The sequence below is a fragment of the Vulpes vulpes genome, chromosome 6 (assembly GCF_048418805.1).
Source record: "Vulpes vulpes isolate BD-2025 chromosome 6, VulVul3, whole genome shotgun sequence".
NCBI lineage: Eukaryota > Metazoa > Chordata > Mammalia > Carnivora > Canidae > Vulpes > Vulpes vulpes.
The window spans coordinates 96,366,600-96,381,134 of NC_132785.1; the positions used below are offsets into that span (position 1 = coordinate 96,366,600).

Here is a 14,535-nt window from a genome sequence, read left to right on the forward strand (position 1 = left end):
CATTCCTTACCTCCAGTAAACCACTTTTGCCCAAACGTAGTCAGTTTCTGGCCCCTTGAACATGAATGACCGTCTGCTGGTCTCTTCACAACCCTATCAAGGACCAGCGTTTACTTCAGTGAAATCTGCAGCAACAGAGGTTGTTTATCAGACCTGTGGAGTGATTATCTGGGTGTTTTGTTTTTTTTTTTTAAGATTTTATTTATTTATTCACGAGAGACACAGAGAGAGAGGGGGACAGAGACAGGCAGAGGGAGAAGCAGGCTCCATGCAGGGAGCCCGACGTGGGACTCGATTCTGGGTCTCCAGGGTCACTCCCTGGGCTGAAGGCAGCGCTAAACCGCAGCGCCTCGCGGGCTACCCTGATTATTTGTTCTTTACCAACCATTTCTCTTTTATTCAACTATATAATGTTAGGTGAGGGTTGTTGTTTTTTTTTTTTTCAAATCATTCTTACGATTAGGGTAAAGGCTATCCTTTATATTATTGAGTGTCCACTGCCACCCATGCCAAATCTCCAAACCTTTATCGTAACATCCAGAGCCAGACTCATGACCAGAGATACTGCCATTTTAATAATTTAACTGAGACATCTGTCAGCCACTCTTAAGTTTCCTTCGAGTTATTAGACAAGACCTGGTTGGGGAACTTATCTGTTTTTTTTTTTTTTTCTTTTGTAAGAACTTTGTTGAAATATAATTCACATTCCGTATAATTCACTCATTAAAAGTGAATTTACTCATTAAAAGTGTACATTACACATTTTTGGATGTATTAAACATTTTAAAAAGTGTACAGTTTTTAGTATATTCAGAGAATTGTGCAGTTATAACTACAGTCAATTTTAGAACATTTCATCTCCCTTCAAAAAAGCCCTGTAGCCTTTAGGATTATTCCCTCCCATCTTTGTCACTATCTTCTCCAGCCTTAGGCAAACATTAACCTGTTCTCTTGTCTTTATAGATTTGCATGTTCCAGACATTTCATATAAATGAAAGCATACAACATCAACATGTGGCCTTTTGTGATTGTCTTCTTCCACTTAGCATTCAGTTTTCAAGGTTCATCCATGTTGTAGCATATGTCAGGACTTCATTCTTGTTTGTAGCCTAATAATATTCCGTCGAGTGGATTTATTACATTTTATTCATCTGTTAGTGGACGTTTCGGGTGTTTCCACTTCTTGACTATTCATATTTTTGCTGTGAAAGTTCCTGTACAGATTTTTGTGTAGTCTTATATTCTTATTTTTCTTAGGTGAATACCCAGGAATAGAATTGCTAGGTCATATGGTAACTCTAAGTTTAGCCTTTTTAGGAACTGCCAGACTAGTTTTGAAGGCAGCTGGGCCATTTTAGCTTGCGACTTGCGGGTTCTATTTTTTCCACAATCTCAACAATACTTGTTATTGTCCATCTTTTTCATAACCAGTCAAGTGGGTTTGAAGTGATAACTCATGGATTTGGTTTGCATTTCTCTTTTCTGATGTGGAGCATTGTCTTGTGTGATTATTGGCTATTTGTATATTATCTTTGGAGAAATGTCTATTTTAATCCTTTAAAATGACTTGTTTTTTTCACCATTGAGTTATAAGGGTTCCTTATATATTCTAGGTGTAAGTCCCATATCATATATGTGATTTGCAGAATGTTTCTTTCCATTCTATGGGTTGTTTTCATTTTCTTGATAGTGAGAACCTTTTTCTTCTAGACACTTTCCCACTTGTTAACTCTTATTGAGTCTTGCTTGCATGCCAGTGTCCTCATGCCGGCTTAGCTGACAAAAGTTTCCCATTTGACATTTTGGAGATTCCTCTTAGGCCCTCTTTTCCCTGAAAACTGTTTCTCCCAAATTACCTTCTATTTTTTCTAGCCTCAAAAAATAAAATTCCCTTTCATTTGGCAATGACTTAGTACGACTGAAAAACTCAGGCACCAACTGACATGGTGTGTTGGTTAAGTCACTTAATTTCACTGGTTCTCAGTTTTCTGTAAAGTAAGTTGGTTTACTTCTAGTACTCCATGTGAATGGTAGACTTCATTTACCTGATACTTGATTTTGAAAGAAAAACTTGAATTAATTAAGTTGAATTAATTGAATTTATAATTGGTAAGATATACAGTGTGGAAAGGGTAAATTGGGAGAGAAGGAAACGTGTCAGCTGGCCCTGCTGCACATTTGTGATGTTAGGATGTGACTTTTGGCTATTTTCTACCATCTTATTTTTTCCCTAAAGTAACAGAATGCTAACAATTCGTATTCTACTGTTGTGCACTTGGGAAAGGTGAATTTTAGAACTGACAACTCATCATTCTACCTGTGAAGCTTTCCCAATTTCTGCAATAAATAGATCCTATGAGCTATCTACTTACCCTTTCCATCCAGTTATAGTTTTCTAATTCCTGTGAATTTACAGAAAGCTCTTAGAGTCAAAGACCCTTCTAAAATCTTGAATTTGAATAAATGCCATTTTGTAGATCAAGGAGATGATACAACCTTTCATTTTAAGACTCTTTTGGGGGCTTACTACATAATTGATAAACTATAACATGAAATGTGTTTTTCATGTTTTAGCACTAAATGTCTTTCAAAAGGCTCTTCAAGAATTTAACTGTCCATTGAATGGCATTTAGTTAAGATTCATAGAGTATTTTCAGGATTATAGGGGTAGCTATCTTTGCATCTCTAGATTCCTATTAATATCCTTAACTGTTAGCACTTGGCTATCAAAAAAAAGTCCACAGGTTTTTGCTTTTTAGAACTTCTTTCACAGTAACAAGTCATTGTATCCAGTGCAAACGAGAATTAGGTTGTGTTCTAGAATGTTTTTGAGTAAACCATTTCGTTTCTTTTCCAGACATGAAGTTTTTGTTTTCTTTTTTTTTTTTAAGATTTTATGTATTCATTCATGATAGAAAGAGAGAGGCAGAGACACAGGCAGAGGGAGAAGCAGGCTCCGTACTGGGAGCCGGACGGACTGGATCCTGGGACTCCAGGACCGCGCCCTGGGCCAAAGACAGGCGCTAAACCACTGAGCCACCCAGGGATCCCCTCTTTAAAAAAAAAAAAAAAAGATTTTATTTATTTATTCATGAGAAACACACACAGAGAAGCATAGGCAGAGGGAGAAGGACCCTGGGATCACAGCCTGAGCCAAAGGCAGACAGACACTCAAGCACTGAGCCACCCAGGCATCCCAAATTTGTGTTTTTTTCCAAATTAATAAAGGTGTGATGCTTAGAAAAGTAGAACTTCAGTATATTTCCTTTCACATTTTTATTTTATTTATTTATTTTTTTCCTTTCAGATTTTTAAAAATACTTTTTTAGGAACGTGGATGAGGACATTGTATTTATTACTGATAAAGTTTGTGTAGGCATTTTTTAAACAAGCAGAAATTGGGGATCCCGGGATTTAAAAGATTTTTTTTTTAATCTTTAAAAAAAAAAAAAGTAGAAATTAATTTTTCTTGATGAGTTAATTATGTTTAAAAATTTTATATTATTTATAAACTGTGTATTATTCTCTTGATAATGAAAATGAAAGTAAATCCAGAGTTACTTTTACCAGTAATAATTATTTGAGAGGGAAATGATAAACTACCCCCCCCCATTATAAACCTCTTTGGATCAGATAGCAGTCTTATTACCATTACCTAGTACATTGTAGGAATTCAAAAGTTTAAATATGAGGAGAGTATTAAATTTTCATTTAGTTATCTCTCTATGAAAGGAAGGTTAACATGTCTATATTAACAACTGTCAAAATGAACTCTTTAATTCTTACCAGCATCTTCTAACAGTGCTTCAAGCACAAGTTAACATAGGGAGAGAAAAAAAGATTAGAACATATGTCAGACTTAATATCCTTCATATATAAAAAGTTTTTCAAATTAATAAGAGAAATGAACACTTTAAAAGAAAAAGGGGCAAAGGACATAAAGAGACAATTTACAGAGAAATTAAATGACATTTATCTGCATGTACACACTCATGTATAGTGAATATTCTCAGAAAGACCATATTAATGAAATAATAATAGGATCCTATAAAAAGGGGAACATCTAGGAATTAAAGATGTACTTTTAAAAATTAAAAATAAGGGCAGCCCAGGTGGCTCAGCAATTTAGGGCCGCCTTCAGCCCAGGGCCTGATCCTGGAGTCCCGGGATCAAGTTCCACATCAGGCTCCCTGCGTGGAGCCTGCTTCTCCCTCTGCCTGTGTCTCTGCCTCTCTCTCTCTCTCTCTCTCTCTCTCTCTCTCTCTCTCACTATTTCTCATGAATAAATAAAATCTTTTTAAAATTTAAAAAAATAAAATATGAGAGCAGATTTAATAAAATTTGACAAATATATTAGGATATAGTAAGTTTCCTGAAAGTATAATAAAATACAGTTGAGGCACAGTGCAGAAGTGCTCAATAAATATATGTGGATTCAATGTTACCTCACACCTGTGAGGATGGCAATTATTTTTTTTTAAAAAAGGAAGAAAAATAACATGTTGGCAAGGATGTAGAAAAATTGGAACCCTTGTAGAGTGTAGGTAGGGTGCAAAATGATGCATCTGCTATGGAGAATAGTGTGGAAGGTCCTCAAAAAATTAAAAATAGAGCTACCATATGATCCAGCAATCCCACTTAAGGGTATTTATCTGAAAGAATTGATATCAGAATCTTGAAGAGATACTTGCCTCCTGTGTTCATTGCACCATTATTCGCCTTAGCCAAAAAGTAGAAGGAACCCAGTATCTGTCAGTGGGTGAATGGATAAAGAAAATGTGTTTATATACATATGATGGAATATTGGCTAGCCCTAAAGGGGAAGAAAATCCTGCCATATGTGATCACATGGGTAAACTTTGAAGACATAGTGAAATAAGCCAGTCAGAAAAGGACAAATACTGTAGGATTCTACTTATATAAGGTATCTAAAATTGTCGTCTGACAAAGACTTGTTGAAACAGTAGAATGAAGATTACTAGGAACTTAGAAGAGGAAGAAATAAGTGGAAGACTTGCCATATAAAGTTTTAGTTGTACAAGGTAAGTTCTAGAGATCTACTCTACAGCATTCTATTGTTACTTAACAATACTGTATTATACGCTTAAAAATTTGTTAAAAGGGGACACCTCGGTGGCTCAGTGATTGAACGCCCCTCTTCGGCCCAGGGCGTGATCCTGGAGTCCCAGGATCAAGTCCCACATCGGGCTCCCTGCATGGAGCCTGCTTCTCTCTCTGCCTGTGTCTCTGCCTCTCTCTGTGTGTCTCTCATGAATATATAGATAAAATCTTTTTTAAAAATTGTTAAAAGGATATATCTCATGTTAAGTGTTCTTAACAACAAAAAAATCTGAATCTAATAGAACAGAAAAAAAACTGTGGGTTCAATGAATGAAAGTAACCAATCAATAAAAATAATATAGGTTAAAAACAAGTAAACTTCACTAAATAAAAATCAGACAATTGGCTAAAACTTCTTTTTTTAGGAATTCTGTTTGCCAAACTAAGAAGTTTAAATAAGTTTATAAATTTATTGTAATCCCACCAAAATGCTACTTTTTGTTATCTTTTTTTTTTAAAGGGGTTTTTCAGGTTGATATCTTGCCTGATTCCTGCGTTAAAGCTGAAAATTAAGAATTCCCTCCTAGCATATTGCCAAATTGATCTATTTCTCAGCCTTCTGGATAATGCATAAGAAACATGGCTCAAATTCCAAACAAAGCAGCGTTTCTATGGCTACTTTGTTGGCCCACTTTCAGAGTAGCATATGAAGAAAGCATATGGCCAAAATCAATGTTGTGATGCCATCTTTATCCCTTAACCTTTCTTTTATGGCATTTTTTTTCCCCTAAGCCTTGAGACACATTTCATTTTAACTTGTTGTTGTTGGAGGCAGCAGCCATACAAATGCATTAGTCTGCTTAGGAATTATCTCTAAGAATATATGCAAAAATTTCATTCAGGAAGTTAAATTTTAATTATTCTGATTTTACTTTCCATTCCAGTAATCCAGATTAGGATTTAGAAGGTCTCTGTATAAATGTTAAGTGTTGCTTCCTATGAAGAAAATATTTTTTAAATATTTAAATCTGTAATTAAATTAAAAATCACAGTATCAGTTTATCATAATTTTTGCTTTAATGAATTTCTAGCATCTGTCCTACAATCTTCCTTTATCCTTAAAATATTAGGGAAAATATACCCATATTAGAAATAAGCTTTTCAGCAACCTGATATACTTGTCACTTGTCAAATTTCTATCATAATCTCTTTCCTTGTCTACCTTTGTGAATTTCTACTTGATTGGTATATCTTTTTTAAAAATTCTCTTGGCTTAGCTAAATCTTTAAGATCCTAATTGAGGCTCGACCAATATTTCTTAAAGTGGTTTATTTTTTTATTTTTATTTTTTTTTAAAAGATTTTATTTATTTATTCATGATAGTCACACACACAGAGATAGAGAGAAAGAGGCAGAGACACAGGCAGAGGGAGAAGCAGGCTCCATGCACTGGGAGCCTGACGTGGGATTCGATCCCGGGTCTCCAGGATCACGCCCTGAGCCAAAGGCAGGCGCCAAACCGCTGCGCCACCCAGGGATCCCCTCTTAAAGTGGTTTAAATAGAACACTACACACATGAACTGTTGCTAGATATCTTGGGAAAGATGAGTTCCCTGTTCAAGTAATTTTGGAAAATTCAAATGATACATTTAATGCAGGTTTGCAGTAGTGTGTTGTTGTGTTTTGTTTTTTCTTTTTAACTTCAAAGATGTCTCGAAGTCTTCAGTTTGCTGATATCTACTGTGACCCTTCAAGATAACAGTCTAGTGTGTTATTTCTCAAACTTCTTTGGCCATGAGCCCCCTTTTAAGAAACATTGTATAAGGCAAATAATTCTGTATACTACAGCCTTGCTTTTCACTGTCACATTAAAAATAATTCAAATCACCATCTCAGTGTCCTCCCACTTGCTGCTGCTTTTTTTTTTTTTTTAAGATTTTATTTATTTGAGAGAGTGCCTGTGCAGTGGGAGAGGAAGAAGCAGACTCCTTGCTGAACAGGACCCTGAGATCATGATCTGAGCCCAAGGCAGATGCTTAACCAACTGAGCCATCCAGGTGCCCCTCTCCCAAATGCTTCTAAGATGTCTTGAGGGAACTCGAGTATGAACACTCTTTTCATACTTCTCAATGTGCTCTCACTTCTTTATTGATTGCTCCTGCCTCATTTTCATTCTTGTACTTGCTATTTTATCTCTGCTTTTCTTCACTAGTATGATCTAGCTTCTCTTTCCTGATAACGAAGGAAGTTAAAATGTAGCGTGGATTTCTGACATGTTAAAATTCTCCAGCCATTTCCTTCTCCATTGCAGAAACCTAGCCATGTTTATTACTATCAATAAGTACTTTCAGTATTTATTCTATATTAAAAATAAATTAAGATATTTTTAAACATTTAAAAAACAAGAATAAAGAGTTTACAAGTTTATTGTTGCGAGTGAAGCAGAGTATGTAGGAAGAGGTTTTCAAAAACAATGAACTGGGCAGCCCAGGTGGCTCAGTGGTTTGGCGTCGCCTTCAGCCCAGGGCCTGATCCTGGAGACCCGGGATCGAGTCCCACGTCAGACTCCCTGCATGGAGCCTGCATCTCCCTCTGCCTGTGTCTCTGCCTCTCTCTCTGTGTGTCTCTCCTGAATAAATAAATAAAATCTTTAAAACAAAACAAAAACAGTAAACACTTCCAACTTCCCTTGTAAATAGCAGTATTTAATGTTTTAATTTTAATCATCTTATTTAAGCTACACCATTAATGTATCACATTTCTCTCCATGCCAAGATATTTTACTAAATATTAATGGAGAATTGGAAGTGTCTCAAGATTTGACCCCTGCCCACAAATAACGTATTAGTAAAGATGTATATATGAAAAAATAACACATAAAGAGGTGAACAATAGAAGAAATGCCCTATGTTGATATATGTTACAAGATGAGTGGTATGAACAATCAATGTTTAATACGCAAAGAGAAGAGAGTACTCTGGGGAATTTTCAGAAAGGATTACACTCAATCTTGAAAGTTGATCAAGAATACCAATTAGGGAGCAAAAGAAAGGACATCCTAGGCAAAGGAGAGGGCATGAGCAGAAGTACCCAGAAAGAAAAGACTGGATGAACCTGTTTGCGGGGCATGGGGCTGAGTCCTAGAGGTTATTTGGTAATTTGAGGAGGTATCAAAATGTTCCATGTAAAATACACAGGCACACAAGCACACCCTAGCGTGTATACTATCTGGAATTTTTTGCGCCTATACAAACTGTATACAACCATAAGTGTGTGTACTTTTTATTTTTGAAAGTGCAAATGGGATCATCAGTGTGTCTTTCACTTTACAACATATGGCACCTTTCTGTTTCCACATAAACAACAGATCTTCAGAATATTTCAGTTTGGAATATAATCACAGAGTATTCCATCAAATGGGTAATAACATTTCAACTAAGCTCTACCAAAGATTCCAAAGTAGTAAAAGGTAAATGCATATGGGTAGTAATATGCAGCTAGATAATCTGGTTCATAAGGTGTCTTCAGTTTCTGGCTTCCTTTCCCAGCAAGCCATCTCACCTTGTTCCTGACTGATTTGCCTCAGTGGAGCAGAAAGGACTAGCTTTTACCTGACTCTGAATAAATTCCAGGCACATCCAGTCTCTTGAAAAAGCCCAGGCCAGACATCTGAGTTCATTTTCCCTTCTGATGGCATCTTCTGTGGATAATTTAAACCAAAATATTTATACCCACTCACAGGAGTATGCCCTTACTTACCCTTTGGCTTCTATAGAACAATCATATTTTTTTTTAAAGATTTTATTTATTTATTCATAGAGACACACAGAGAGAGAGGCAGAGACACAGGCAGAGGGAGAAGCAGGCTCCATGCAGGGAGCCCAATGTGGGACTTGATCCCAGGTCTCTATGACCATGCCCTGGGCCAAAGGCGGCGCCAAACCGCTGAACCATCCGGGTCGCCTCGAACAATCATATTAGAATAGAGGAGTACACTGAACCTGACATCCAGACAGGAGTTAAGCTCATCCAGAGGGGAGACTACTTTTTATTCCTTGAGATTGAACCATCAATGACTAAGGTTCCATTTGGCCCTGTAGTTCTCTTATTTTGTGAGTACTTGCAGGGTTGTCACATATGTAAAAGCTATGACCTGTTCTGTGTAGAACTAAGACCAATGGCCAAAAGATTTAAAAAAAATGGTGTTTACAGTTTAAAGAACTTCCTAACAGTAGAACAAGAGGTACTCTAAGGTAGTGATTCTTAATGGCATCCCTCAAAACTTTCATGATGCCTGCAAGCTCTCTCTAGGACTGATGTTGGTTGAGTAGAACTGACTTGCAGGAAGACTGTTTTGTTTTGATTAAGATTTTATTTATTTATTCATGAGAGACCAAAGAAACAGGTAGAGTCTTAGGCAGAGGGAGAAGCAGGCTCTCTGTGGGGAACCTGATTCAGAACTCGATCCCTGGATCCCTGGATCATGACCTGAGCTGAACAGACAGATGCTCAACCACTGAGCTACCCAAGTGCCCCTGAAAGACTGTTTTAAACTAAAGAAAAGAATGAAAGGAAGGAAAAGGAAAGGAAGAAAGGCTGTTTTAAGTGTTGCAGCCCAGGTAGGTCCAGGGCCATGGCTAGTATTAGGTTTAGAGCTTGTGAGCCAGTCTAGAGGACTGTTTCCTGTCATTTACAGACCTTCTAGGAGGGCTGATTTGAGGGCATGAGTTAAGGTGAGGGTCAAGCTTAGGGTTCAGGTTCTGGGGATGACTGATGGTTAAGGTGAGGGTGAGCGGTGAGGGTTAGAGTTAATTAGGGTTAGGGTTAGGGTTAGAGTTAGTTTGCCAAAGGTTTTTCCATTCTATCATGAATGGATTTTTAATTTTATGCGATGATGTTTCTCACTCCACTCACATGATCATTTGTTCTGTAGATGAGGTTAATTACTTAAGTAGATTTTTGAATGCTAAGTCAATCTTCTTTTCTAGAATAAGTCTATGTGATCAAATTATACTACCCTTTAATAGTGTTTGGTATTTTGATAGCATTTTATATCATTAACTTTTGTAATATTTTCTTTAGCGATTATAGACTTGACTTTCATCACCCTTTTATTTAAAGCCTTTGTGAAGCTTTTGTATCAAGGTTATGCTAGCCTCAGATATTGTGTTAGGAGTGTTCCTCTTATTCTGTTTCTCTGGTAAATTGATGTAAGTTTGTGTTATTTTGACCTGAAGTGCGTGGCAAAGCTACCCAGTCTGAATTTTTGGTTAGAAAGTGACCCAGGGGGATCCCTGGGTGGCGCAGCAGTTTAGCGCCTGCCTTTGGCCCAGGGCGCGATCCTGGAGACCCGGGATCGAATCCCACGTCAGGCTCCCAGTGCATGGAGCCTGCTTCTCCCTCTGCCTATGTCTCTGCCTCTCTCTCTTTCTCTCTCTCTCTCTCTGTGTGTGTGTGTGTGTGTGTGTGTGACTATCATAAATAAATAAAAATTAAAAAAAAAAAATCTTAAGAAGAAAGTGACCCAGGTGGGCGGGGGGTGGGGGTGACTGAGTGACGGGCACTGAGGGGGGCACTTGGTGGGATGAGCACTGGGTGTTATTCTATATGTTGGCAAATTGAACACCAATAAAAAATAAATTTATTTTAAAAAAGGAAAAAAAAATAAGATGGCTTTAAATTTGTGCATGTGTGGTAAAATACATACAATGTTTACTGTCTTAACCATTTTTAAGTGTATAGTCCATGGTATTAAATACATTCACATTGTTGTGCAGTCATTACCATCATTCATCCCTGTGACTCTCTTCACCTTGTGAAACTTTATGCCCATTAAACAGGAACTCCCATTCTCTTTCCTCAGCCCATGGCAACCACCATTCAACCTGCTATGATTTTGACCACACTAAGTACCTTGTCTTAGTGAAATTATGCAGTATTTGCCTTATTGTAACTGACTTGTTTTGTTAGCATAATGTCCTTAAGTTTCATCAATGTTATAGAATATTGCAGGATTTCCTTCCTTTTAAGGTTGGATGATATCCATTATAGGTATATACCACATTTTGTTTATCCATTCATCCTTTGGTGGACACTTGGGTTGCTTCTGTGTTTTAGTTATTGTGAATAATGCTGCTATGAACATGAGTTACAAATATATCTTTGGTACCCTGCTTTCACTTGTTTGGGTATATAGCCAGAAGTCAAATACCTAAATCATATGGTAGTCCGATTTTAACTTTTTGAGGAACCATCATACTGTTGTCCACAGTTCTGGTTTTCCACATCCTCACCAATACTTGTTTCCTATTTTTCTGATAGAAGCCATCCTCATGAGTGTGAAGTAGTATCTTGTTATAGTTTTGATTTGCATTTCTCTAATGATTCATGGTGTTGAGCATCTTTTCATGTATTTATTGCCATTTGTATATCTTCTTTGGAGAAATGTCTATTCAAGTCCTTTGCCAATGATTGAATTGTTTTATTGTTGAGTTTTAGGAGCTGTCTATATATTGTGGATAGTAATCCTTTATCAGATAGATATGTAGGTATTTTGTCCCATTCTGTGAGTTGCCTTTTCACTCTGTTGATAGTGTCTTTGATGCACACAATTTTTAAATTTTCATGAAGTCTAATTTGTCTATTTTCCTTTTGTTACCTGTGTGTTACCTTTGGTGTCATATCCAAGAAGCCACTGCCAAATCTAGTATTGGAAGCTTTTGTTCTATGTTTTCTTCTAGGAGCTTTATTGTTTTACGTCTTACACTTCGGTCTATTTTGAGTTAATTTTTGTATATGATGTTAAGGGTCTAATTTGATTCTTTCGCACATGGATACTCAGTTTTCCTGGCACCATTTATTGCAAAGACCATCCTTTCCCCCATTGAATGGTCTTGGTGCTCCTGTCAAATATACAACAGCAGAATTGAGTCATTGTAGCTGAGATCATATGGTCCACAAAAGCTGAAATATTTACTCTTCAGGCCTTAGAGAAAAATTTTACTAACCATTATAATAGAGGGAAAGTTTAAAAACAAACATCAAAAACTATTAGGGAAACAGTTAAATCACTGGTGGATTTGCATTGGAAGAACTGGCTTTTTGCACTTTTCTTTGACTTAAAAATCTAAAAATGTTAGCTAATTTAAGATCTAATCCCAAATATCTAAGTAAATTAGTAGTGAATGATTCTTTTTCAAGTGAAAAAACAACTTCATGACTATTTGTTTAGTGCCCCATGTGTGTGAGGCAATGGGGAAGAGCTAGAGAGGTGAAATTATAAATCTTGTCCTTGAAGGAATTAAGGAGATAAAATAGAAATGTGGGGTTCCCCTCACCATCTTTTAAGTATGACATGGTCAAATAGTGACTTTTTTTCTTTTTCTTAGAGACTGCTATGTTAAAGAAGATGCGGCTTTCACAATAATCCTGAATAAGAAGGATGAGTCCGGATGTGCCTCTGCTGAATGATTACAAACAGGACTTCTTTCTGAAGCGTTTTCCACAGACTTTTCTTGGAGGCCCTCGATTCAAATTAGGCTATTGTGCCCCTCCTTATGTATATGTTAATCAAATTATCCTTTTTCTGATGCCATGGGTTTGGGGTGGTTTAGGAACACTTTTGTATCAATTGGGCATTTTGGAAGACTACTACACAGCAGCACTTTCAGGTGGACTAATGCTTTTTGCTGCATTTATCGTCCAGTTCACAAGTTTATATGCCAGAAACAAATCGGTTTCAGTAGAAAGAATGCTAACCACAGATATCTTAGCAGAGGAAGATGAACATGACTTTACAAGTTGTGCTGGTGCTGAAACGATCAAATTTCTAATTCCTGGCAAGAAATACATAGCCAATACAGTTCTTCATTCTTTTCTTGCTGGGTTAATGTGTGGTCTTGGAACATGGTATCTGCTCCCAAATAGAATATCCCTGCTGTATAACAGTGCAGGAGGCACTGTTCTACTGTTTGTCTTTGGATGGATGACATTATGTATAGGAGAATATTCATTAATTGTAAACACAGCTGCAGAGACTGCGACTTTCCAAACCCAGGATACTTATGAAATCACTCCTCTTATGAGACCTCTTTATATTTTTGTCTTTGTTTCTGTAGATCTTGCACACAGGTAATAAGTTATCAAATACTTTATAACTTGCTTTGTTTTTAAGCATGCATAATATGAGCTCTCCTTAGTATTAAAAAAAATGGATCTATGAATTGAAATCTTCAAGACCAAACCATTGGATGATAAGATTGTTTTGATGATTAATCTCTTAGGAGTAATCTCTGTTAAAACATGCATGCTAACACAGTCTCTAAACTTTATTGAAAAGTAAAAGAAAATCCTTTATAAGGTAAGATAAATAAGCAAAATTTCAGTTCTTTGTTTCGCTTTAAGTAAGGATCTATGAATCTGTAAGATAGCCTGGCTGAGACTTATGAAAAGAGATGAAACTTTCCTATGAGGGTCTAATGAAGAATTTTAAATTATACACATAAATATTATGTACAGATTAAGTAAATTTAAGATGAATAACATTTCTAATTCTGTTGTAACTATTAGAAGGAATAGTGATAATTATGTTATAGTAGAAAAATAGAAAATAGAGTTTTTAAACAAAAGTGTTTACCAAACTATTTATATAATTGTTAGATAACCCTCTTTACTTGCCTTTTCTAAATCTTTTATTTTTCTGTTTCTATAGATTGTAGCTTTCTCTTTCACAAGTTTGTGTCCAGGTAGAAATGTATAGGCATATAATAAACTAAATATTCATGTCCACCCTCAGATTCATATGTTGAAGCCCATCCCCCAGTGTGACAATGTTTGGAGATGAGGTCTTTGCGAGGTAATTAGGAAAATGAGGATGGGGCCCTGGTCTGATGGGATTAGTTCTCTTTTAAGAAGAAACACTGGAGAGCTTAATCTATCTCTCTCTCTCCCCACTGTATGTGGATACAGTAAGAAGGCTGCTGTCTGCAAACCAGGAAGAGAGTTCTCAGCAGAACCTGACAGTGCTGGCACGCTGATCTTGAACTTCTAGCCTCTAGAATAATTTCTGTTATGTAAACCACTCAGTCTGTGGCATTTCATTATGGCAGCCCAAACTGATTAAGACAGATTTTGATACCAAGAAGTGGGTTGCTCTTATAACAGATAAGTAAAAATGTGGAAGTGGCTTTAAAATTGGGTAATGGGTAGAGGCTGAAGAGTTTTGAGGTACATGCTAGAAATATGGACTTAAAGGCATTTCTGGTGAAGTGTTAGGAAAGCGAATCTATTATTGGAAAGTGGAGGAAAGGTGATTATTGCTATAAAGTGGCACTTGGCCAAACCATTTTCTAAAGTTTTGTGGAAAGTAGAACTTGAGAGTGATGAAATTGGATATAGAGGTGAGGATATTTCTAAGCAAGTGTTTGAAAGAACAGCTTGATTCCTCCTGACTGCTTGTATGAAAGGAGAGATGAA

General features: G+C 36.6%; 1 protein-coding gene across 4 annotated transcripts in view; it reads left to right on the forward strand.

Moving 5' to 3' along the window:
- The window catches only part of PCNX4 (pecanex 4), a 46,298-nt gene that overhangs the window by 797 nt on the left and 30,966 nt on the right, over positions 1-14,535 (forward strand). For 3 of the 4 annotated variants that reach the window (XM_026000579.2, XM_026000580.2, XM_072761681.1), the window contains exon 2: positions 12,450-13,191. In XM_026000579.2, coding sequence (XP_025856364.1) covers positions 12,503-13,191 — 689 coding nt within the window. In that variant the 5' untranslated portion in view covers positions 12,450-12,502. The remainder of the gene's footprint in view (positions 1-12,449; positions 13,192-14,535) is intronic. The other variant, XM_072761682.1, reaches the window with a different exon arrangement.